This window comes from Rhipicephalus microplus, chromosome 8, assembly GCF_043290135.1.
Source record: "Rhipicephalus microplus isolate Deutch F79 chromosome 8, USDA_Rmic, whole genome shotgun sequence".
Lineage (NCBI taxonomy): Eukaryota > Metazoa > Arthropoda > Arachnida > Ixodida > Ixodidae > Rhipicephalus > Rhipicephalus microplus.
In genome coordinates, this window is record NC_134707.1 from 93,189,545 (window position 1) to 93,216,937 (window position 27,393).

At 43.1% G+C, this 27,393-nt stretch overlaps 1 protein-coding gene across 2 annotated transcripts in view; it reads left to right on the forward strand.

The window, feature by feature from the left end:
* Nucleotides 1-3,274: 3,274 nt before the first annotated feature.
* The window catches only part of LOC142769248 (uncharacterized), a 29,494-nt gene continuing 5,375 nt past the window's right edge, over nt 3,275-27,393 (forward strand). Inside the window, exons 1-6 of one of the 2 annotated variants that reach the window (XM_075872333.1) lie at nt 3,275-3,315; nt 6,274-6,333; nt 14,751-14,854; nt 20,376-20,543; nt 23,447-23,935; nt 24,760-24,967. In XM_075872333.1, the coding sequence (XP_075728448.1) occupies nt 14,812-14,854; nt 20,376-20,543; nt 23,447-23,935; nt 24,760-24,967 (908 nt within the window). In that variant the 5' untranslated portion in view covers nt 3,275-3,315; nt 6,274-6,333; nt 14,751-14,811. Of the gene's footprint in view, nt 3,316-6,273; nt 6,334-14,750; nt 14,855-20,375; nt 20,544-23,318; nt 23,936-24,759; nt 24,968-27,393 lie in introns of those variants that run through there. The other variant, XM_075872332.1, reaches the window with a different exon arrangement.

Genomic DNA, 27,393 nt, shown 5'->3' on the forward strand with positions numbered 1-27,393 from the left:
TGATATGGGGTTATCTATCTATCTATCTATCTATCTATCTATCTATCTATCTATCTATCTATCTATCTATCTATCTATCTATCTATTTATCTATCTATCTATCTATCTAACTAGCTAGCTAGCTAGCTAGCTAGCTTACTGACTAATGTTTTACTTGGTGTATAGCAAATGGCATTGTCACAGACTTAGCAGAAATTACTCTTTGTGCATCTGGCAGGAGTTTTCGTGAGAGCATTAGATGAAGGAAATACAAGTAAGTATGCGGAGTCCCGATTGGGCGGATTGAAGCGAATGGAGGATTTTGAACAGGCGCAGTCGACACCTAATGAATAAAAATGACAAGCACTTCGTCGGTGGACCAATGGCTCATGTGCATTTGTGCAGAGTGCACAAATATACAAACAGCCATGGGCTTTGGCGAAAACATATCATGTGTAACGCATCTTCTGCCACGGAGAAACGAGCGAAGATATGATGGTTAGTGAATTACAAGGAGATTTCTGAAGTGCAGCAGATTTCTGATGCGTCCACTTTTTTTTAAAAATAGCTGTAATCACTCTCTCTTGAGCAAGTCACCTGATGTTTAGCATGGGACAGCGGATAGCTTGCTATTGGTCAGTGGCAGATGCAATTAAAGAGCGCATTTTTTTTATCAGACGCCCTCATTGACAAGGGGTACAGCCGCTTGACAGAATAGCCATTCATAGTCTCCTAGAATTGCATATAGCAACACCAATAGACAGGAGGCACGGAGAGAGTGAGTGATCACCTTGCATCACTCGAGCTGAAGGTCTGCAGTAGTAGTGACGTAAATTTTTTTTCTTCGTTCCATCACTTTCTACGTAGATAGCAGTAAACTTGGAATAAGAGGAAGGGAAAAAGTGCTTCAAGCGTGAGCAGATACCTTTTACTCCTTATTATTGACAGAATGACGAAATTTCGTAGGAGTTGTTTCTAGACGAATAAAAGGGAGACGCAAACGTCATTTGAGTGACGCATGCCTAAGTAAAGTGGTGAGTATTGCAGTTCACTCACAGGTAACGGAAATTTAATTTCCTGTTCGAATTCACAAGCCGCTACCAACTTGATTATCTTCTGCTTTCTGAAGGGTATGCAGACGTAGATTAGAAGTAGTTTATGAAACTATTTTCTCGGTAATCGGAAGGTATGAGCCTTAGTTTCGAAAGTAATGTTCATAACCTTCAAATTTGTGTTAATAAATGTTTTATTTCAATAGCGGTAAAGAGCTCGTTTCGCAGAAATGCCGATGTGGGCATTGATGTCGGCATCGACATCGTTTTTTGTGAGAGAAAAACAATTTGTGTGACCAAAAATTCAGCATATTGTGTTACAGACTTCTAAAAGTTGCAAATAAAATAAATAACAAAAATTCTAGGTATGAGCCAGGATCTCTCTTGAGTCGTGTAGGTGACAAGTGGATATTATACTACACAGCCAAGCCTCTATTGTTTTGTTTCTTTCACGCTGCTTATTAAATTGCTCGCTAGAATGAACATAAAATACCAATTATTTAAATGGAACCTGAGTACCGTAACAAAGCGCCAATAAGCACTCTTATGTTACTGAGGAAACACTCGACGAATAATGAAGTTCATTAGAGCAGCGATAGTTCTTCAAATCAAGTTATGCAAAAAAGGTGGCAAGACCAAGCATGTCCCCAAAATGGGGTGCTTCTTACCAAGACGGGGTGCACACAGTCGAGTTTAAGGACAATTTCATCATGAATGTCCTTTAGGTGAACAGCCACCCTAATAAAATATGTGTTCCGAAAAATGGCGGGTCTGCCGCCCTGCCTCTACGTGTGAATACAGGGAAAATAACTCTCTTCGCTTCGAAATGCGTTGAAAGTGATGTTCTTGCTTTACTGAACACACACGTTTTACATACATATGCTTCACATTACAACATAAAATATTGCTGTAAAATGCGTGGTACAAGCGTATACATTGCCATCGCGCGTCAGAACATAGGATTATCACAACTTTGAAGCTTGTCACCCACTACAAAAGGCACACACGCTACTTCATGCTTAAGGCCACGTAGTGGGTACATATCCAGTTCGAACAGATTTCGCAGACTAGGCCTTTTATGTTCAACCTAGAAGCAGACTATCACTAGTGCGTTCAACTTTTAAAGGCGAAGCTTCAAGGTGCCTTAAATTTTTATTCTATAACCCCCATTACTGTGAAAGGTCACATGATCTCATAAGATCACCCAATTTTTTCGCCTATTCTCTAATGCTGGTGTGAGCCACGAGAGGAGGTGGACAATAATGGGATGGTGTTTTTTTCCTTGAGGTATCGCCTATGTCCCATAAAATTCTTTAATTTTTTACATACTCTACATGACTGACTCTTTTCGTCGTCTCTTTGGTGAATATTTCGCTCTCTAGAATTATCGCCGACTTCGTGGCCTGTCCCTCGCAGTAATTATTAACCAAATTTCATGGCTCAGGCAAGTAAGCTAGCAAGCTCGTACGTGTGAGCTTGCCAACTGTTTCTTGACATTTGCAATGCAGAATCATAGTGAACATTTTGTGTCTTCTAGGATCACCCTGTTTATTGAATCATCGCCTTGTATGGGAGCCAAGAAGGAGGATAACAAGAATAAACGCTAGGGACCTATTATTGACAAAAAAGCATTTTGTTTTGTACACTTGAGTGAACATTAAAACTGAATTCTAAAATTTGTTTTGTTTATTCAATAACCTATACTATTGTGAAATTGCATAAGAACTTATGAAACCACTGACTTCACGGCCGATTCTCCACAGTGGGTATGAGCCACAAGAGAACAAAAACAAGAACAAGAAGAAGTGCTCATTTATGCCGTCAGGATTGTTATGACCCTGGGTTCTCGAAGTACCTTGCAGGTAAATTGCGTAATTCCTTTAGTATCTTTTCATAATAGGGTGACCCAGCCGTCGTGGCTAATAGCCGGGATAATGGTCGTGGATCAAAGCAGAAAAATGTTAATGAGATGCGGCTGCGTCTTGTGACGTCTATTCTTCTGTGTGCGTAGATGCACACAGTCATGTGCAGTTTACCGTTAAAATAATTCTGCTCGCTTCTACTAGGCGCGCTGCGGTTGTTTGTTTTGTATTGCACTTGGAGAAACAATTTGAGTGAAAAATGTTGAAAATGGACTTGGTTGCTTTTTTCAAGTTCTTATCTCTCTCGAACAGCAGGCCGTTCTGCCACGTACGCGTCCTGCAACGAACTGCAGGAGCAACTGTTGATCCAGTGAGCCTTATCTGTTGATTGCAAAGATTACCGCAGAGAAACATGGAGATGCGTAAGCTGTAATTTTTTTTCTATTAGAAATATAACTGGTGATCTTGAACACAAGCATGTGCAGGCGTCTGTGCGCAGCCCTGTATGCGGCCAGAGAAAAGTGGCGATGACACAAGACTAAATTTGTCCGCGCAAACAGGATGTTATAACAGAAATATTTAGGCAGAAACACTTGAAAGGTTGTTGTAGAGAAATGCGAAATCTCGGTCAGTATCTCCGAGGCCCGACGAAATCATAACTAAGCCAGAGCTACTTGCCTTGTAAGGAAGCGAATGAAATCTTTCGGAAATACCGCCATCATTTAAATGCTTTCAAAAAATACCGCTTTGTAACAGCGGAAGCTTTAGTACTCTTCATGGAATACACCTCGAACATGATAAAGACAATTAGAGCATTCGAGGAAAACTGGCACAAGCTACTCGTGCTGGGTTTAGGCCCAGTTGTAAATATTCTGCACATTGTCCTACCCTTGCCTCTCTTTTCCGAAAAAAATACATGCATTTTTCACCAGGCTAGAAATTCGCCTAGCTCATTCGAGCCAGTGCGCTAAAAGGCATGGGGCGTTTCCATAATCGCGACAGTTTGCGCAGTGTTTTTTTCCGCAAGTACACCATTTGCGAGGTGAATGTTGCGCCATGACTTGCCACACTGGTGACCAGTCTAACTTTTTTTATGACTGCTTTACGCTACCCCAAGGTTTAACGTAGTGGTGAGTGATTTCTTCAGCAATTAGCACTGAATTGGCAATTACTGTGCTCAATTCAATATAAAAGCATCATGCTATACTTTTGGTGTTCCAAAGAAACTCCGTAAGCTAGGTATCAGTGCTGAACGAATTTCGCAGTTACGTTTAGTTACATACGTAAATGAAAACAGATGCATTTATTAGCGAGCAAAAGGCACTCTACTATTTGCAACTACCTATCTATCTATAAAGCCCCATTAGTCCAGGCGCTATTACAGTCGTCTGCTTCGCTTGACACATCAATATTTGAATTGGAGGTCATAAGTGCTTGGGGAACGCAACGAACAGGTCGTTAAAGTGTTCGCGTTATACGTTCGTCGCGTACATCGTAAACGTATTGTTTTCAGTTTCTTAGTGCACATACCATAGCCAAAAAAAATGCGGGTATGAGGGGAGGGTGATTCACAGTCTCTATCAAGCCATTAATAGGGATTACGAATGTGAAGAACATTGTCGCAAACGCATCACGAATATTGCGTCTCCAAAATTTTGGGGCTGGTATCGAAAGCATTGTGGGTTTAGGGAAAAATTGAAGATGCGGCAAAAAGACTGTGAGAGCTAGATTTGAACCAAGGAATTATGCGTAACACTCAAGTAATCTACTACACATCTACGTCAGATCTTTAAGGTGCTTACGAATAAGATCCCATACTGACTTAGTAACGTGAGGCTTTGCGTTAATTGGTATATATGAATAACTCAATATTCTATACAAGGACACAGCAGAAGAAACACAGACGGCGCTTGTCTGTGTCTCCTTGTCTATGTGTCCCTGTCTATGTCCCCTTGTCTGTGTCTGAGGAGGCACACGCAGCGCTTTTCTTTGTCTTCTGCTTTGTGCCTTCCGTATAAAATATCGCACTACTCGTACTTCATCATAGTATGGCGTCCTATCGCAAGAACATGAATGATGCATGCAATATTCGCTATTATATTTATGACAAAGTTATATTCATTGCATATTACCTGATTAGCCTTGGCAAGCAGTGGTGAACAGTTATCAAGCTGGAGGAATACGGTGAAAACGGTTAGTAATAGGCATATGCAGGATATGTAGAGAAGTGCTTTAGTGTTGTATTTAGTGCGCACATGTCTTGGGAAGCTCACGTGAACTCAGTGCTGACAAAATTAGCTCGAATAACTGAAATGGTCGGTCGGCTCAAATACATTCTCTCTCCAAAATTTAAATTCCTAGTTTACAATTCTCTTTTCTATTCACATCTCAACTACGGTCAACCTGTCTGGCGCACGACTTCATTCTCTAATTTACAAAAGGTTTACGTTATGCAGGAATGATAGCTACAAAATGTTTATAACGCTTACTACAATGCAACAACTATATGCTTCTTTCATAAAGCTGGTATTATAACAGCTCACAAATTATACTATTATCGGCTGAGTTGTAGATATAATCATGAAGTAAGGCATAAAATACATAATTTAGACACCCTAGCACATTTGTAAACAAATTACCGCTACTATAAAACGAGACACAGAGTATTGAAAAGTTGCCACACCCCATTTGAATACTGGTATAGAGCGTTTATGTTATTCTTTACCATCATCGTTATATGCTTGTATGCTTTTTTGCAGGTGTATATTGAATTTATTCTGCACTAACCATATGTTTTCTTGTTTTCGTATTTAGAACTTTTTTTCTGCTGTTGCCCACATGCCATGCATTATTTTGGGCTACAAACTAGTCAAGCCACCTCTCGGCAGCTTTTTTTTCCGTTGTCCTCCGTCTGTTAGATTGTGCAAGGTAGAAATAAATTTGAATTTAAATTTGAATGGTGACAAAACTGATTCATATGCTGTAACGCGAATGCCAGTGTTTATTCGTACCACATATAACCTTCTGGCGTCACTGTAGTCCAGGAACATTGCAGCCTATGATGAATCCTATTGTGGGAGATATTCTTAGTATCCCATTTAGGTTGAAGCTTCCACACATAAGTACTTTTCTCACAATAGGTGCTCTCCTCGAAGAATTCAGGCCTTAAGCCACTGACCGCCGTCGCCTTCTAATAAAACTGACATGTTTATGGCTCTGTCCCCTACATACCCATAATTTAACACGGGGAACAAACAAAAAGGTCAAACGTGCTGCACTTGACTCAAAGCAACTAAAAACCGGTGTACTCACACACTGGTTCATATGACTTTTACTCGCAGATCGACAAGAATTTAGGGAACTTACTCCTTCTGTTTCAGATGAGACGTCACTCGTTCAACGTTTCCCGCCGCCCTCCCGGCCAGCTACTGTGCTCCTGTGTAAGTGTTATCATCTTCATTTTGAAGTGCTTGAACTGATAGGCTAATTTTAAAAATTAATACGTAAATCGCAAATTTTGAACAATGCAAAGAGTCGGAATGCAAGTGGGCCTTAAAGGCCTATTTCACAACCTCAACAAAAAAAAAGAAGCAAAACGCAAACAACGAAAATATTCAAAAAACCAGAAAGCGCCACAGTTTCAAGTAGTTGTGTTCCTACTACACAAACCAGCCATAAAGATTTACCCACTATGCACGCATGACGAAAGCGTAGCACGTCAAGGCCCCATGCTATATTGCATTTGATATTGTGGTAGTAACGCTTGTTTTGACTTTTTAACTCGCATGCAAACAAAGTTTGACATGCTAGTATATATACGAAAGTACTTAGAGTTTTATTCTCAGACTTCAGCGAAAAATCCCAAGGCTAATGGAGTTAAAGCAAGCTTCAGTAAAGCAGTAGACATGTCAATGACAATGTGATGAGAATGTCTGTTTTTAAATTTCTGATTGGCGACGTATTATCATTAAGAAGCCCACGATTCTCCCAAAAGACTCGTTTTTTAAAGATGATAGTCTTTTTGGGGAACCTCCACGCAAACATTGTGATCTGTCTGTCTGTCTGTCTGTCTGTCTGTCTGTCTGTCTGTCTGTCTGTCTGTCTGTCTGTCTGTATATTTGTCTGTTTGTTCACTCTTAACGGCACAGGGTACTTGGAACGGCCAACACCATCCGCAGTGCCCACCAATGTTGCTTAAGATTTAGCATTCATACTTGTGCAATTGTCAATTAAAAACCTATTGTTGCGCTTGTCTGGGGAACCATAAGAACACGTATATATTCTGCACGTGCGTATTTTACTAGAAAAGGCATACATAAGTAATTTTAAGGCCTGTAGCGCTTATCACGCTGCGCTGACCATGCAACGCTGGCACGAAAAGGCGAGTGTTTCCCACGCTTCGCTAGGACTAGATGGTGGTGGAACCTACCCGTCGCCTTGCGATCTACACCTTATCACCTCTGAGACGGGCGCGCACACCCGTCTCAGAGCCACGCGCTTCGTTTTCAAAAAAAAAAAACGGCCAGATGACGTTTATGTCTTTCGTGCGACATGACTTGATGCGCTCCTTTGCCTCTGCTGCACGCTTGAGGCACTCTAACGCAGTGCCTTCAGAATACCATTAACAGATTTTCTTGCGCAGAACATCAAATAATTGTTTTGTTCGCTCTCTCCACACGCAAGACTATCGTCTTTCGACGACATTTGCAGATTACCATGCAGATACCGGGCCAATTATTTTTAAGCGTTCTCAAGCTACCATCAACTATGTTTGATTCTCGACTGTGCTCTTTCATGCACAGCTATGCTAAGTTTTCTTTACACGTTGTTATAAACACACGTTAAGGAACACAGCGGAAACAAGTTGCAAAAAAATGTGCATATCTTTGCAGAAAATGTGTCGGACAAGTATCGTCTTCTACGGCAATTTACTATGCATTACTGTAAAGGAATCAACGGCTAAAATCAAAACATTGGCAGAAACATGTACATTCTGCTCAAGCACTGACGTTTCAACCTGTGGATGCTACACTTCTTTCGAGCAATGACAGATAAGCAGTGTCTCAATAGCGCAAACAATTCCCTCCAAAATAAGGTCATAATTATTACATTATGTCATGTTTGCGTTTATGTGTTTGTGTGTTTTATAAGTTTATGTCATGCTTGCTTTTTTTATGCAGCCTCACAAGTCCGCGAGCCGTAAGCAATTGTTTTGCCAAGCTGATTTTTCTTTTCAGTTCTAGAGATGCAGGATACATCCAGTGTTTGTCGGGACAACATCGCTAGCAGCGTACTAGTAGGTTTTTCTCGCGGTTACTTGTTTATGATTTCTTGACGCAAAGGCTCTCACAGTAATGTGTGAACAATGACAGCTGTCTTTATTAAAGTTTAGGACAGAATGCAGTATTTTCGACTTAGTATTTTCAGGAACTGTAAACAGTAGTAAGCGTACAAATGCCCATCTGCTGTAACCACGAAGCTCGTAGCCACAAAGGTCCACCTGTACCACCGTCCGGCTTTAAACCAGCTGATTGAAGAAACAGAAAGAGTAAACGTAAAGATATCTCAACGCAATGGAAGCTGTCGAGACGACAATGGTTTTCAAAATGTCCTGCCCGGATTCATCAGGTATTATTTCAGAAGTATCAACAGTTAATGCACTGCAGCAGCATTATTGATTTAAAGTACAATTATTTTGTGATCATTTTATTGCTTCAGTGCACGAATCCTTGTCTTAATTGAAAAAACTCTTGGTAACGTTTTCATTGGTGTTTGCGTATGAGGCAACGAGTTCGCAAGTCATCTTTTGCTTATTCAAATATTCTTTGAAATGATCTGGATATATAAATAAAACCAGTGCAGTTGTTCTCACATGACCTAATTGCTGATCGCTAAACTAGCAACGTTACTTCTTGCAATTTTCGGCCATTTCCGTATTTTCAACTCGGCAACACCACATACAAAAGCGGCTCTAGCAGAACCATTCGTTACGCAGGTGTTCATGCATTGCACTTGGAGTTTTCCTAAACACATGCGTAACCAGAGTTCAGGGTACCCGAGTTTTTGTCACTGCTTGCGAGTAGACCACCAAAGTTTTCATCATCAACTCGTAAGCATCGACTACCGTGTTTATGAGCGTAGTTTATCGGAGCGCAGTGGATCAACAAAAAAGATGTTAGAAGACGCTTGAGCATCGCCTTTGAGAGCAAACAGCGACACCTCTTTCAAGCCCCGTTATCAGCACATTCCCTATCGGCAGCCTTGTTTCCACTCTTGTTGATCGCAAATTAAGGACTGCCTACGCGAGTAAACCCATCCGTTTAAAAATATCCTAGAATGTATTGTTGAGAAGTTGACAGGTTCCCCTAAGCCATATTTCTTGACTTTTCGAATTGAAGTGCCCACCAATCATCCATAAGCCAACGCACGAACGACCGTAACTGCTCACTAAGTCGGTGCTCTTGCAGCTGATGATTCCCAAATACCCCAGCGCGTTTTTCACGTGTTTTGACGTCTGGTGCAATTCAAGCCTGAAGATGATAAAGAATTTCCCGTTTTGCATGAAGATGCATGCATATAGGGAAATTCTTATAGGTTGTTTTTTCGCCAATAGTTCTAAGAAACGGTCAGGCCAAGTGGTGGAAAACCAGTCTGGCCCGCAGGCCACCTGGCTTTTAGTACCGCTTTGAGTAAACTGATTTACTTATTTTTATTTGCATGTATATCTAGAATACGCTCTCGGACAGCGCAGATATTTTTCACTGACAAGAAGCCAAGCCGATGCCGGCAGCGTTTTTTTCCGCAATATATACGAGCTCGTTAATGTTGCGAAGTTATTACAGGTTGTGGTGAGATGTGGAGTTTTGTGCACCTGTGTTCTACTCGGCTGATGCGGAAACCAGACAATGCCCAAAATTGTTTCGCACACCGTTACGTCAGCCTTTGCTTTCTTTTCTGAGTGATACCATCCGTTTATTAAAAAAGAAACTATCGCATGGTCGCGCATCAAGTCGATACAATGTGTGTTATACACCCGCTCATGATATTACTTGTGTAATGAGAGAAGTACCTAAATGAAAGGCTGGTTTCGTTGATGTCGTATAACAACCCGGCACTCAAAAGCTGCAACGTAGTGTTTATTTCACGCATGCGCGTATTCTCGTTCGTTTTGTTGGTGTGCTCTGTCACCCGCCATGTATCAACTCGGCCGTGAACGCTCGCGCTTTCAAGGTAAAAATAAAAATAAAAGGGTGTACACGTTCGGAAATCACTCACACATTGCTAGTGAACTTTAGTGGTGTCTCGTAGCCAGTCATCCCCAAAACAAGGCAACAGATTGCTCTTCACCTAAACCATCAGTGAAGCACCAGTCGACTTTTCACGACACATAGCTTGTTATATATTGCACCAACAAGAATATGAAATAGCCACACCTAACTAACATAACCTGTCGATTCAATGTTTAAGCTTGAGAAAATGGCTGCTATAAAAGTAGTAAGTGTCCTTGCGACGCTTACAGTAAGTTGCTACATGTGTCTTCCGATTAGATAACGGATTCTTGCCTATGGCTTCGGAATTCATAAATCGTGTCCATCTCACATGTATTTCATTCTTACCCTGCCGCCTTCCCCAACGAAGTTTTTTACATCATGAATGGCTGGAAATGTTCTGCTGGCAAAAATTTCACATTACAAGGTCTCTTTGTAAGCTAGATGAGCTAAGTATTTACATTGTACCGAATACCTGCGGATGATGGAGTCCTGGAAAGTTTGTAGAGGTTATTTGTACTGTATTCTGAATGTGTTGTAGTTTGTGTAACGCGAGTCTGAATAAAGTAAAGTTAACAAGAAGAGAACTTGCAGCTTTCGTGTACGATACTTCGAGCGTAGCATCTTCTTTGCTGCTCAAGAGGTAATTCTCCGTTGCGTCCACATCGCCTCATTTGCGGATGTGCAAATACTTATCCTTCCTTGTCCCTTAGTGCATACATCTGGTTTCCACCTATCTCAAGTTTTTTCTTCACTGCTTCGACGCTTCCTCCGTTCTTCAAAGTATATTCAATTCTCTCCATGTCAGACTTTCTTACAACGGATACCTCACGCTTATTAATCAACTTTGAAAGCTCTATGAACTCGAATTTGTGTGTTGTACTTGAGGCTTTCATGCTTTGACGCTTTTAATGAGATTCTTCGTTTCCTGGGAAAGCTTGCCAGTCTTACTACCCTGCCTCCAACTTCAACTGCACACTCCGTAATGTTACTCGTCAGATTATCATTCATTGTATCTATGCTAAGGTTGCTTTCCTCACTAAGAGCCGAGTACCTGTTCTGAAGCGAGACTCTGAATTCCTGTACTTTCCCTCTCAGTGTTAGCTCATTGATTGGCTTCTTGCGTATGAGTTTCTGTCGTTCCTTTTTCAAGTCTAGGTGAATTCGAGACCGTACCATTCTATGGTCACTGCATCGTACCTTGCCGAGCACTTCCACATGCTGCACGATGCCAGGGTGTGCACTCAGTATAAAGTATATTTCGTTCTTATTTTCGCCATTAGGGCTCCGCGATGTCCACTTACGGTTCCCTTGCATTCGGTAGAAGGTATTAAAAATGCGTGAATTATTGCGTCCTGCGAATTCTACTAGTAGCTCCCCTCTGGAATTTCTAGTACCGATGCTATAGTCTCCTACTGCCTGGTCTCCAGCCTGTTTCTTCCCTACTTTTGCATTGAAGTCTCTCATCAGTATAGTAAACTGTGTTTTTACCTTACTCATTGCCGATTCCACGTCTTCATAGAAGCTTTCAGCTGACGCGTCATCATGGCTGGACGTAGGTGCATAAGCCTGTACGACGTTCATCTTGTATCTCTTATTGAGTTTATTTGCAATACCTACCACTCTTTTACTAATGCTATAGTATTCCTCAATGTTGGCAGCTATGTTTTTGTGGATAAAGAACCCCACTCTCAGTTATCTTCTTTCAGCCAAGTCCCGATAATAAAGGACGTGCCCATTCCGTAGCACTGTATAGGCCTCATCTGTCCTCCTAACCTCACTGAGCCTTATTACATTCTAATTAATGCCCTCTAGCACTTCAAATAGTACAGCTACATTTCCCTCCCTAGATAAGGTTCTAGCGTTAAACATTGCCAAGTTCGCGTTCCCAATGGCGGCCTGTCCGGATCCAGAGATTCTTAGCACCCCCTGCTGCGTTGAAGATCTGATCACAGATCTACTGCGATGCAGACCTGAATTTTACCATCCTATCCATATTGGTAGTTTTTTTTCCTTCCTTGCACTAAGGTACAACTAAGGCAAAGTAAGTACTATTATGGATAGGATAGTAAAATTAGCGGAGGGGTTTTACAGAGATTTGTACAGTAGCCAGCGCAAACACGACCTTAATATAAGAACTAGCAGTAACCCAGATGAGACTCCATGAGTAATGATAGAAGTCAGAAAAGCCTTGGAGAGCGTGAAAAGAAGCAAAGCTGCTGGTGAAGATCAGGAAACATCAAATTTGCTGAAATATGGAGGACAGATTGTGTTAGAAAAACTAGCGACCCTGTTTACGAGGTGTCTTTTGGCTGGAAGAGTACCAGAGACTAGGGAGAATGCTAACACCATCCAAATACATAAGAAAAGAGATGACAAAGGCTCGAAGAATTACGGGCCAATCAACTCGCTCTCCGTTCTATACAAGGTTAAAAAGGTAATTTCTAGCAGAATTAAGACAACATTAGAATTCAATCAACCAAAAGAACAGGCAAGATTTCGAACAGGCTACTCAACAATCGACCACATTTACACTATCAATCAGGTATACAAAAACAATCATACATAAACATGCTGGAAGAAATCTGTGGGCATCAGCTGCTACCATAGTGCTTGATAAAAAAGCTACAGATTATCAATCAAGAAGGGTGTAATGCTGAGGATACCATTTCCTTGATGCCATTTACCGCGTGCTTACAAGAGGTTTTCAGAGGCCTAGAATCATGAGATTTAGGGAAAATAGTTAAAGGAGAGTACCTTAGTAACATACGCTTCACCGACGACATTGGACTGGTGAGTAAGTCAGGGGACGAATTGCAACTCATGATTACGGAGTTAAGACAAGGAGAACAGAAAGGTAGGCCTTAGAGTTAATCTGTAGAAAACAAAAGTAATGTACAAAAACCTTGGAAGAGAACAGCGCTTCGAGATAGGTAATTGTGCACTAGAAGTTATAAGAGACTATGTCTACTTAGGTCAGGTAATAATTACCACGGAGCCGCATCATGAGATTCAAGTAACTGGAATAATAAGATTGGTGTGGAGCACCATTGGCAAGCACTCTCAAATCTTGACATGTAGATTACCACTATCCTTCAAGAGCAAGGTATGTAACATATGCATATTGCCGGTACTTAACCACAGATAAGAGACTTGGAGGCTTACAGAGAGGGTTCAGCTTAAATTGAGGACGACGCAGTGAGCGATCGAAAGGAAAATGGTAGGTGTAACCTTAAGAGACAAGAAGAGAGCAAAATGTATCATGGAACAAACCGGTGTTAAGGATGTTGAAGTTAAAATCAAAAACAGAAAATGAAAATGGGCTTGGCATATAGCGCTTAGACAGGATAACAGCTGGTCATTAAAGGTTACTAACTGGATAGCCAGAGAAGGCAAGTGGGTTAGGGGCAGACAGAATGTTAGGTCGGCAAATGAGATTAAGAAGTTTGCGGGTATAAATTGGCAGCAGCAAGCAGAGGACCGAGTTGACTGGCGGAACATGGGAGAGGCCTTTGTCCTGCAAAGAATATAGTCAGACTTTGTATTTTTCAAGGTGAAAAAGTCTGAGAGCTTTATTCTCTTCCGCATTAAATGAAAAACCATGTGAAAGGAAAAAGAAACCAAATAGGAATCCCTATTTTGACGCAGTGTCACGATAAATTTATCTAGCGTTACATTTATCTAGCCACAGGCCTGGGCCTCCGCAGTCATATCCGATCGCAATAGTTCTGAGACACATATAATGAACTAGTTCACTTGAGAGAACCATGGCGGGATTATGCGGTGAGCACCGTTTTTCGGAAGCGTTAAAGTGCCCTTTTAAGTCGAACTTCACACTTAAAGGGGTCCTGCGATACTTTTTAAGCATAGCCAGAAAACGCTGCAGATCGGTAGCAGCGGCTCCCGATAACATTCGAGCCAAATAATTCACAATCAATTATCAAAGTCAGCTAAAAATTTCTGTCTCTTCTCTCGACAAACCACGTTATATGCCCAAAAAGTACACGTCAATGACCTATCTATCAGCCATTGGCAGATGTGAACATGGTGCGCTCGCTCGTTACAGAGATCAGCGTGGGAGGTCGTTACTTGTCCACACGTGCGCGCGCGATCACACTGAAAAAGCCACGTTTTTGAAGAAAAAATGCTGAAAGTCGCGAAGCGTGCGTGACGTTTTTCTGTTGCCCTGCAACTCCTCCCTGCTTAGCTTTCAGAGCTTTTGTTGGGACGAGAGATGATATAACACAATTTTAGCATGCGAATAGCCATTGCAACTCCACTCGCACTGGCGATGAATTGGTGAGGTAATATGCTCTTCCAGTGAATTCGTTGCAGAGTTACTTGAAAAAGTGTTTCAGGGCGCCTTTAACTTGACTGACCACAGTGCAATTGCTTGACTGAAAAAGACTCGGCTGTTCTCACGAACTGATGCCGGTTATTGCTCAAATGCAGCTGAAATTATTGTCGAAAGGTGAATATGCCATCAACATTCTCAAATAAAGGTGGATTTCGAAGTGAAGGAATGTTCTAGAACACGCGAGTTCGTACGTTTGCTGAAAAAAAAGAACGTCAAATAAACTTTTTTGCAGAGTGTCTCAAGGAAGAGCAATCTTGTTGGTAACTGTCGCCTGCGTGTGCCTAGGAGTCCTGATGTGCCTTCTGATTGTACTCGCCTTTGCTACAGCCGATACCGGTGAGCTATTTTCTCACTACTTAAATGAAATGCACAATGCTGATCACGTTACCAAGAACACGTAAAAACCTCTTTACAACAGCTATTATTCATAGCTATATTCAAAGATTTTTCTTCAGTAGCTTGATTTGCGTAGTATGCCGTTACCCTTAGCGCTTACGATGCTGTGTCTGTAAGGCAAAGTAATCTTTTCTCTGCTCAAGCAATCGTTATTTTTTTCTCTGCTCGGCTCTCAACAGTTTAGTTGTGTTTGGACATGTCTGAATGCCTTTTGAATGCAAAAAGAAGTCTTACTGGGATTGTTAGTGGCTTAAAGTTACGCAAAAAGATTATCAAACGCCTGGAATGTTTTCCAAGCGGTTTGGGACAGCGTATACTCCGAAGAGAGTGAACCCTTCGGGTTAGCTCGCGAAGCGCTACATTTTCAAGCAGCGCCTGGACGACTTTAAGCAGGAACAAATATGTGGCATTATCCATACCTACGAGAATTCATTTCTTCGTGGCATAACTCTCCTGTGGATGTTTCCTATGAATGTGTCTACATTACCAGGAAAGCGCGAAATTTATCTGCTCCTTATGTTTCAGCGTGAATAAAACAGAGAAAACTTTGAGGTACACTTACTACTGGACACAGAACGCGATGATGCAAACAAAGCACACGGACCAAGTAAAAGCCTAACAAAATTGGCGTGTCGGCTTCCTTATGAAAACGTTCACAAACCTTTCAATTAAAATGCTGTTTCTGCTTCCGTACGCAAGCCTTGTGCAATTTGTATTGAAATAAAACAACGTTTCAGCTTCCATATGGAAGTCTTCCTCGAAATATCTTGAAAGAAAACGGCATTTGCGCTTGCCTAAGGAAGCCTTCTTCACAATTTATTAAAGGAAAACGACGTTTCGGCTACCATACAAAAGGCTCGTGGAAGGTCTCCTAAAATGAAACATCGTTTCTTCTTCCACACTAATACTATATTCACAATATATTCGAAGAATTCCACGTTTCGGCTTTTGTACAGAAGCTAGGATCTGCGAAAACCAGTGACCTAGTCGAAGGGGGCAACCACTTGTTCCGACCTCGAAATATCTGCAGTGTGTTGCAAAAGGAGAGTATGCATTGATTGTTTTTCAGGACGTACATATATTAATGCATTGCACTGCAGAAATTGCAATGGCAGATCATATATTCCCCTCTTCGCCGAAGCCACGGCTTTGTCCAGACTCTGGATACCTTATCCAGAGAAATCATAAAAACATTCCACATGAAAAAATGCCCATTCCACCAAGAGCAAATTAATAAATGTGATAGCAGAAAATTCAAATGTCACAGGAAGAAAATAAAATAGCTAGAAGGTTTATGGTCGCTGCTCAAACACAAACAAAGGCAAAGAAAAAAGCGCCCAGGCATGGGGAGGAGGTGCGTGAGTAGTCCCATTTGTTACTTAGACTTACTCTTATTTTGGCTGTTCCAGCTAGGAAATCATTCCTCTCGCGAACACTATTGCTGCAGCAAACAAAATGACATCCGCTCGGTTGGTAGCTTTCACGCAAGCCTTGCGGTGAGCGCACTGCTAGCGTTCACTGTTGTCGTTGATTCTGATCACTAAAATAAAACTTCCTTTGGGTCTAGTCGGTACATATTCCCGAGGCCAAAAGTACAGCGCAAATGCAGTCATTCGTCTACCAGACACACTGTCATGATTGTTAAACATTTTGGTTTAGAGCTATTGTTTATTGCACATTTATGGTAAGTTTTCTTGGGGCTTGTAGAGAAGCGATTCAGCTTGTAGAGGAACATTCAGTTTGTCAGCTACGCTCCTAGAAGGTAGCTGGTAAAAAAGCAATATAGAAATGGGCCCGGACATGAAATGCGATGGGCTCGTCTGCGCCCTGCATTTGTGGACGGTTTATGGCTAAGCTGAGATAGGACATGTCTACGCATCTATTTTATGCGTACTCTTATCGGCCAATGTCTGCAAAATTGGGTCGGACCACTTCGTGCAACACAGCTCCGTCTGGTCAGTGGATCGCGCCCTGTTAGTCAACGCTTGTGTTGCACGTTTCTTTTCTTCTTTGGTGTTATGTGCATTTGCGCTGTTCTTTCAGGCTCAGGACCCTGGTCGAGGTGCTAGTTATTTACCGTGATTCTGATTCAGGCCACTTGTTTCTTTTATTTTTTTTTGTAGCGGAAGCCTTGATGAACCAATTCGTTCCCACTAGCTCGCACCTCGGCGAGCCTCAAGTCGCTCTTTTTTCTTGGCCGACTGGCACACCAGTGGTACTGCACTACGATTAAAAATGGAAAACCAGCATTGGTTACCGCCAGTACGACGCAGGAAGAAGCGCGGGCAACGATGGAGCATGACCTGCGTCTAACATATGTTTATATTCACCCCATATGGCTTCCCGTGATTTGAAGGCCACTCTTCACGTTTTCAGAAGATGATGAGTGGAAGGTGCCCCGAGAACTCCTGTTGCCATGTGCTGCAGATCTGGAGAACGTCTCTCGGTGCGTACCGAGATCGACGGCTGCTCTCTGGCACCCTCACGCCGCAACCTCCAGATCTGGGTTATTAGATTTTTCGCCATAGCTGCGACGCTTCTCCGCTCGGTGCTCGGCAGGACAATAGAGAGTTTGAGAAGCTTGCGACGCGCCAAGGCGCATGCGCAAAACTCAAGCCAATCTTGGGCTCTTGCGCTAATACTGACCCAAGACCCAAAAACTCCCAAGCATTTACCCGAGGGTGAACATGGTTAAGTGCGAATACACGGGGTGATGCTATGAGGGGTATTTATTAATTCGCACTATTATATTTATTAATCACACTATGGTACCTTTATGGTGTAATGGTTCCTGGGAATCGCAATTTGATCACACGGGGGAGTTTACGTTAACTCACTGGCGAATGCCAACGGATATTAACTTTACTCCCCCTCATGACCCGCTCTCTACGGGAGACTGAGGGAGAAGGTGGGCGCACGAGAGAGAGGGGTGCACGCGCAGCTGCAGCGAGCGAGGAGAGCGGAGGAGCGAGCGAAGAGGGACGGGGTATAATGCGCGTTACTGACACCGATATCAGCGTCGCGTCCGTGGCTTATTCGGTAGAGCGCCGCGCTGCGGCCCGCCAAGTCCTCTTTCTTTTAAAGATACAGAGAAGACTGCGGACGATGCCGATGGCGGTGGATGGTTTGGGGTCCCTTATAAGGTGTATTCACACTTAAAACATTTTGGTTCAGCACTACCAAAGCTATGGGGTGTAAGAAAGCCACACAGTTGCGCATAAAAACATCATCTCATATATATTATGTGCCTCAAAGTTGACCGGGTTGACTAAAATTGGAGTTTGTTTGGTGTATGTCACGCGACATTGTTATGTGATACATTTATTGTTCGCATGTAGTTCGTACGCCGGAAATAATTTTTGTCTCTCACTCCCGGTAACTGCGTTTGCAAATCAGCATGGCAGCGTCCATGCAGAAGCAACCGCCCACGTTTTGTGCGCGTCGGGTCCTCCTTCGATTCAACAAAAAAAAGAGAAAAAAGAAGCATTGCAGTGGGAGAAGGAACGCGTCAACGGAGAAGCAGTTATGCGAGAGCCACGATAAGCGACGGAGTGAAACGGGCACAAAGTGAAGTTATCTGCAGGCATGAGCACCTACCGATCTTCAGCATGCAGAGCAACAAATCCACGCTTCAAGTTCCTGGCGTGACTGCTTGTTTAATAGTTTTACTATATTTTTTTTAAGTTAACAAACTAGCCTTATCTGAAGTTAGTGTGTATAGACGATTCGGCGAGCAGATGCCGTAAAGATGGTGAGCAGAGGACGTGGCGGGAATGATTACACGGGGAGAGGTTAATCGCCCTTTCTATTAGCTTAGGAGCCCTGTATTCTCCACAGTACTGAAAGGTGAGGCACCAAGACGCCTTGGATCACCAGCGAGACGATGCAGACGCAGCGCAAGCCACGTTGCGGTGTAGCCGATGTCTCGCATAATTTAGAATTTGGCCACGGGTGGCATTCCGAGCGTTTGACCCAATGCAGCCTGTGTTGGACCCACTTCTCAAACTTTTCTGATCCTGTGAACGCAAAAGCAACCTAAGCAACGAAGCCTGGGGACCCAGTGTCTTGGGCCCCCAATTCTCAAACTGTCTAATTTCACTTTATCCTCCAGTGTTTTCCAACACGGCTCGGGCCGCCACGTGCCAGGAAAAAGAGAAGAATGTTTATATTCGGTCCAGCAAAACGTGATAAAATGGGCACCGGCTAATCCCACGACGGCATGGACAGGTCTATCCTGCATGCGCGATCACGGGCACAGTCGACAGCCAGCATTGAGTCTTCATGGCCGTGACTTCACCAGCGCATCCCACTCTTCCTTGGTGAACCTAGGGCCCAACGACCCGCACTCCCAAAGCATACGACATAAAGTAGCAGGCTTGCCACAGGCTGAGCAAGAGCTATTGGGTAAATGTCCGGATATATGCTATTCTGGGTCACCGGACTTGGGTATGAGTTAGTTTTCAGGAGTCTGAGCACCAGGAGCCTTTCTGTGACTACTCGCGTGCGCGAATATGAGGAGCGCATACCAACGAGTACTTTTCCGTGGATCCATGCGCGATCGCCAATCCCAGGCCTTTTGCACGTGTCTCATGCCCATTTATTTATGAGATCTTGCAGATGAAGGCGTGGCCCACTATGGGAAATGCAAGGGAAATGCTAAACAGACGCACACTGAGTGCTATGTGCGAGTGTGATGGTTTTTTGCTTACGTGAGGAGTATTTTTTTGCTCACGGGTATGTCACGCGTCCGGCATCCACACTCACACTACGGATGCACGAATCCCTTCCGTCCCTCTCTTCAACAGCTGCGCATTACTCCCTCCACTTTTCTCTTAAGACGCCATGGAGAGGAGTGATGGCCAGGGGAGAGGGTAACCGAGCATAGGTCAGCAGACGCAGGGAGTGTCTCCTGAAGTACGCTCACTTCCCCTCTTCCCTAGGCCTTCCTCCCTGCAGCGCCTCGCAGAACCTACGCAGGCTGCGTCAGCTAGCGACTTTCTTGATTGAAAAAAAAAAACGATTGCTGGTGCTCCACAATCCTTCACTGGCCATCCATTATTATGGCAATCCTTCACTGGCTTCCCCTGAAATATAAGCACTGGATCTCTACCTTCAAAGTAGTGCTTTCGGAAGATGTTTCCTGTGGGCTATTCAACAATAAAAACTCGCAGCGTGCGTGTTAAATGAAAGTTCCAGCAACTCCCTGAAGGAAACCATGGGGCGACGCGGGACATCGCGGATGTCTCCAACGCAACAGTCACGCGATGCGTGATAACAAGCTAAGTTATAGCAATAACACGCAATGTTCACCGCAAAGGTTATATTGCAAACCGGTAAACACCCCTTAAAAACTCCCCGTGGTGCTCCGCACCACCCCAAGTTCCACTTCGTGGAGATGGTGTAATTTTTTTCGGTCCGCTGCATAGTACCTCTATCCAACAAACTACTTTTTGCCCTGCAGAGTCAGATGATTCTAGCGCCACCACCGCGGAGGACCTCTATGACAGTAGTGGACCTTCATCATCTACACCAGACGCCACAATAGTCATAAGAACGGCTTCACAGATGCCGCACACAGGAGGCAGTCGAAGAGTAACGGCACAGGCGATTTCTACCTCAGCATCCACAGGTAGCTGTACATTTTGTGATTTTTTGTCATGGGTCTTCACGTTTTCATGCACAGAGCTGAATTTCTGGTGGGAAACAGTTTTATTAGGAAATATTGATGAAATGTTTTTCAAAGTATACTTTACTTGCAATAAACAAAAACTTGCAATAATAATTCATAAACTATGAGGTAGTTACTTCTGGTGAATATACAGCTGTTCACTTCTATAGCCCTTAGCGTTAGCTACGCATATAACTTGCTCTCCTGCATTATCAAAGCAATAAGTACAGGATATCTATAAACATATCTTGGGTCTGCCACCTAGCACGCCTTGAGGATGATAGCAGTCCAAAGAAAGCAAACATAATGTGTCGCATTCAACTCTAAACGAAGTGGCGTCGTCTCTGACAGATTTTTAAAAAGTTTAGACTATGGCCATTTATAATCCAACATGCAGGACTCACTTGTTTCAAGAGGGAAAATAAAATAAGACAAAGTGGTTACCTGGGGTAACCTCCGTGCTCGAAAGAGTTGAAGTGTCTTATAGCGCGAAGTGTTGTAACTGCATTCGAATATACGGGTGTGTAGTAATGTCTACATAGACCGGGATGTGGCCATCCACTGCGAATGTGATAAAAATTGTCACTTTTATCATGCCCAACCACACGTCTATTGCTTCATGAATGCCTATATTATGATTTGGTGCTTTTTCCTGCTCAATAGCTTTCAATAAATTACCTTACAACCTAAACGATAGTCGCAAACATTCTACTGATTATGAGAATTTCACCCGTGTTAAGTTGACGCAAAAGGTTGTGCTTTGTCGTGAAAGAGAGAACGCGGTTATCAGTAAATGTTGATAGGAATAAGCAGCAGTGATTCGTGATGAGTGCATAAAGGGCATTACCAGGTTTGGCAACGGGACAGGAAATTCCGCTATGTCCTTAATCCAGGAAATTGCTTGAGCCCTATTGATTTCGTGTTCATGCAACGGCAGTACTTGTTTCGGCGTTAGACATTGAGCGAAATATCAAGAAGCAGAGACTGGCTCGGAACACGAGGTAAGAGTGGACATAGTGTGATAGAAGGCATTTATTTGTTTTTGTTATGAGACTAATTTTAGATGTTGATATGGCGGTGGATGGAGCGATACTGACCAGACAAATATAAATAACATTGTCCATGATCGAATGGCAGTAGTGGTTATTTGCCCATAATATTAAATCGAGTAAAATACGAGTATGCTAGCAGACACAAAGAAACTATTTCGGTGCTGCAGTACACTATTGTCATAGCAGAAACAATCGGTCCAACACCTGTCAACTCACCAGGAAGCTTTCAAGCCACTTAAGGAGCAAAGCTAGAGATCATGTGATGAGCTTTGCTACTATTACTGGTGACTTCGATTTATATAGTGAAGATGATTCAGTATGATACGGCCGAGACCTTTAGAGCAGCTGGAGGCGGCATTGTGTCTGTTGCTGATCTAAAGGAGCAGCGCTCAGTCATAGAAGCTGGCGTTGAGTCTGTGGCAGAGCCTCTGTCACGGAATCCCGGTGCTATCTGAGCTCTTTTCTTGCGCAGGATAAAACTTGATTGTCACTACAGCAGTGTAATCATTATATTCATCATGATCAGCCTAGCTACGCCTGCAGGACCATCGTGTTCAAGACACAGGCCTTTCCCGTGTTCCGCCAGTGAGCTCGGTTCGGTGCTTGCTCCTGCCACTTTATTCCCGCATACTTCCTAATCGCATCTGCCCGCCTAACTTTTTCTCCCCCCCCCCCCGCCCGCTTGCAACTCTTGTAATCCAGTCTCTGATCCTTAATAACCATCGGGTATCGTGACTTCGCGCTATGTGCCCAGCCCTTGACCATTTATTGTTCGGTATTTCGAATATGATGTCCTTAAAACCCGTTTGTTCTCTAACCGAACACACCTAGTGGCTAAGGCTACTCGGCTGCTGACCCGCAAATCGCGAGATCGAATCCCGTCTTCGGCAGCAGGAGGTGAAAACGCTGCAGTTCTTTGTGCTCATATTTGAGTGCGCGTTAAATGGTTCCAGGTGGTCGAAATTTCCGGAGCCCTCCACTACGTTCTTTCTCAAACTCGAATGGCAATTTTGGGTCATTGATCCCCACATATCAATCAATCATGTTCCCTAAACCACTCTGCTCTCTTCTTTTTCTTTAATGTTACACCTATAACTTTCCTTGCCATTGCCTGTTGTGTCATTCTCAGCCTAAGTTGAACTCTCTGTGCAATCCTACAGTAGTGTAGTTAGTATTAATATAAAAGTATAACTGTAGACTGTCAAAGTGAGTGAACTTCAAAGTTTTGATATGAAATTATTTTTAGAAAATCACAGGACATCTGTAGAGCCTTCAGGAGTAGTAATGTCTCTTAATAAATACAGAGCAAATTAAAAACCGCACACCACACGACACGTACGTACGTTGCCAACTCTGTGGAGCTCAGGACATGCGACTCTTCCTGGTCATGGTTGCACACATGCAGCTACCCTGGTGCTCACTTACAGACAACTGAACGAAGGCCTGTTCCCAATGCACATGAAAACGACAGAAACTCCGAAGGTCCAGGATATCAAGAAACTCTCAGTTACTGATACGAAAATAACTGCAACACTCTCGCGTGATGTATGAGCGCCGCGTATACACTCTCGCGTATGAGCGCCGTGAACATCACGGCGCTCATACGTTACGAAAAATGAACTACCATTATCCTTACTATGTGTCACAAGTTTGATGCATATTTTCAAGGGGAGTGCGACGAACTCGAAACATTTTTATTATCATCAACACTGCTGCTGCACCTGTTTCTCCACAATTGTAGGGATATATAGTGTACTGTATGCGATATGTGCTTCGAGCGTCACATTTAGTGCTGTCTAAAACATTTCGCAGGCCACATGTCTCTAAGTACAAGCCCCGGCAGTATAGCGACTACATCAGTGGCTATGACAACGACAGCTGCAACTGCGAATACCGCGACTACGACTACAGAAAGTGCGACTATATCGAGCGCGCCAGCAGCAACCAAGATTGCACCTACCACAAGATATGCAACCACGACTGCCACATTAACAACGAAAAGAACAACATCGACTGCAACCATGAAACCAACCTCGACAACTACTTCTACAGCAACTACAAGCACAACCACGTCCACCACGATCACTACAACGACAAGTTCCACTACAACTACTACTACCATGACTACTACAACGACAACTTCTACTACAACTACTACTACCACGACCACTACAACGACAACTTCTACTACAACTACTACTACCACGACCACTACAACGACAAGTTCTACAACAACTACTACTACCACGACGACAACAACTACAAGTTCTACTACAACTACTACTACCACGATGACTACAGGTAAGGGACTGTTTTTTGTATATGTTTACACCTATCTTTTTAACTATTTTTTCCCAAGAAAGGTGTCGCACAAACGCAATCATTTCAAATAGCCATTGGTATGTGCAGCAGTACGCATGCGAGCTTTATTGAATTGTTCACTGTTGTTTCGGCGGCAATATGGACGGCATTGTTAAGCGACTTCTGAAATGCGTTACATGTCGTTATCGATAAAAAATGGTATCTTACTTTTGACTTTTTAGTCATATAGTTGTGCGCTTTCAAGCGACTGTTACGATAAATGACTGAATTCTTTGTCCTCTGCTGTACAGCTTGGAAGTACGTGTAGCTAGAGGTTAAAACGTTTCATAACGCATTCTATTTAGTTGACTCGAAGCTACAGGTAAGCCACCATCTAACTTTTTGTACTTATGCGGTTCCATTTACCTTTTCACTCCAAAGGCTCCATCTATTTATTGTCAATTTTCAGTTTCTTGGATAGCAGACATTGCAGGTTTTCGACGCCTCACGCCACTTCCGGAACATGCTACCTTTAAACAAGCAGAAATGCCGTGTGTTTAATGCCCGTATGGCATCAGAACACCGCAATTGTCACTGTGTGTTGTCCATATGACGTCACAAGTCCCGGTGGTCTGGCGTCATCATGGCGTCATAAGGTGAATTGATTGCGCAATGAGTATCATTCGCATCGCTAATCTTGACTACAACAACATCGATGCTCACTTTGTGTCTCATGACATACCTTAGCCTTTCACCCTGATAACGAGAACAGGTAATAGATAAACGGAACAGTTATCCTCTAATTCATTTTTACCCACTCCCAGTGAAGCTGATAATCTGCACCGTAAGCGAGACAGCGATCTCAGCAGACATGTACCCGGACGACGAGTATTGTGACTACCTCTTTTACACTAGCGTGTTTGCATCAAGTGGCCACATTGAAGCAGCAAAGGACCCCGTCAGCTGGGATGTCTTCCAGAGGAGGGGCCCAAAGTATAAGCTTGTGCAGCTGGGAATTTCTTTCGACTTTCAGTAAGTCACAAACATCGTATATACTTGAAGTCATACAGACTGAGAATATATTATGCTGTTACTAGATGCACCTTTCAGTTAACACAGAGGAAAACGATGGGAAACTTGCTTTGGGACGTACGTTTCATTGTTGTCATCAAAGACAGAGAGACGCTGGTAGCAGTCGATGCACGATAACGTTGTTCCTAAATGTAACTTTATTTCAGTGATGCTCCTTAGAAGTAATACTCCTACTTCATTTTGTTTATTACTAAATTCCGCTTCTTTTGTAAATGAAACTTTTTTTCTCTCCTAAGCATATTGTATCTGGTGATTTCCTCGAGCAATATGACACTACAATTGGGCTACGATTTCTCATATCGTTACCCGTGATTCTGGTAGTCATTTGTGCGCTTGAAGAACGAAGGAACAAAACGAAAAAAAATACGACCAAACGGTACAACTCCCACTTGCTTTGCTATCATGTAACGTACCACTCTGCTAAGGTGAGACATTGTCACTTTCTGGATATTGTTTTCATCGTAACAAAAAACAAGTAAAATGCGCGCAGACAAGATGTGGAGTGTGATGGAGGAAATTTCATGTATTTTCGCGCAATATTCAAGCATTGGTAATCAGATCAATATGACATATTTGCGCTTGTTCACAATACGAAACATGCCGACAAAACCAGGCCGAATCAACTAAGCGTTGTTTTAGTAGGGTGCAACAGTTGTCAGCCGATAGGGTAATGAGTTAACAGAGCTGCTCTGTGTTGAACAGATCTTCCGGAAGACCTTTAAATGAAAACGCGCGAACGAGCCTCTTCCGCATGCAGAAATTTCAGTGTCCGTGATGGCGTCGTTCATCGTGAGGAAAACGTCGGTGTTTTCCGAGAACAAAAGTTGAGGCAAAAGCAAATAGAGTGATAGAACCATAAGTATATAAATAACAACAATTTGCATCAGCGAGAAAATATTTTACCAGTACTAAAAATTGTGCCCCCCCCCCCACAAAAATTCAATGAAATTGTCATATTGTTTCACAGCTGGGCATAGTGCAATAATATGCTTTGTGGGAAAAATCCGAACTCTACCTGGCGTCAAAACGTGAATTGTTAAGTGAGTACGTCTTTATTTGATTTGATTGATATGTGGGATTTAACGTCCCAAAACCACCATATGATTATGAAAGACGCCGTAGTGTAGGGCTCCGGAAATTTCGACCACCTGGGGTTTTTTAACGTGCACCCAAATCTGAGCACACGGGCCTACAACAATTCCGCCTCCATCGAAAATGCAGCCGCCACAGCCGGGATACGAACCCGCGACCTGCGGGTCAGTAGCCGAGTACCTTAGCCACTAGACCACCGCGGCGGGGCGGAGTACGTGTTTTAAGGAGGACGCATTTCAGAATGCTCTCGCATATTGGGCCGCCATCATCACCAACAGAATCAACATATTGTGCAGCGGCACAGCTGCAGGCGATGCCACCCAGAGTAGTAATTAGTACTTTGCATTGGACTGTTTTTCATGATTCGCGATTGCTCTTCTCTGCACTTCGTACTTGCCAAAGTAATGACGGCATCTATCACACCTCAAGCGCAGCCGTGGTCCTAGTTCAAGGTGCTGGTAATTGTCCATTATGAGTATTTATATCAAGAAAGCCACCTTGGCATTTTGAACGTCGTAGCGTACTGAACCTCACTCAAACAGGCTCTTTGCGGTAAGTGACCAGGAGGCATTAGTAGTTCAAACTGCTTGATAGGAAAGCTAACTTCACAATTCTGAATAGGATGCACTCACACAACAAACAAATACGGATTCTTGAGCTCTTCGCGACTACAGTAAAAGCCAAATAGTCTGGCTTTCAAGGGATCGGGGAAAAGATACTGAAATGAGCCGAATGCCAAATTACTGAAAGCAACAAGAAAACAATAAACAGGTGTGCATTCTTTCAATGCACGTAGGTTTTCTTGGTGAACCTGTAAATCGTGCACTAATTTTGCATATGAGCTCAGTATAAGGCACGAATCTCGTCATTCACGACTTTGTGGACGTGGCATGAAGCCCCCATGTCTGAAGCAGAAACCAGGTCTGAAGAACACTTCATCGTGTACTGTTACCACAAAAACACCGCGGATACGCAACAAAAGATTTAAGCTGAAAAAAAAAGGTGAGTGACTTATAATTTATGCTTGCTCCGTGGCCTGTACGTTACATAGCTATTGGGCAATTCATCATGCGGACCGCTACTCATCTACTTGCGTTCCATTCTTTACCAACAAGCGCAGATTACGACGCTAATATCTTGATGTTCAGAAGTTCGCAGTATATAAATGTATTGTTTAATTGAACCCGACGTGCCCCACGGAAAAATTCAGGTACAAACCAACGGCAGTTTCGTCTATTAGCGAATGCGTTCGCGCTTCGTTACTTCACACAAAA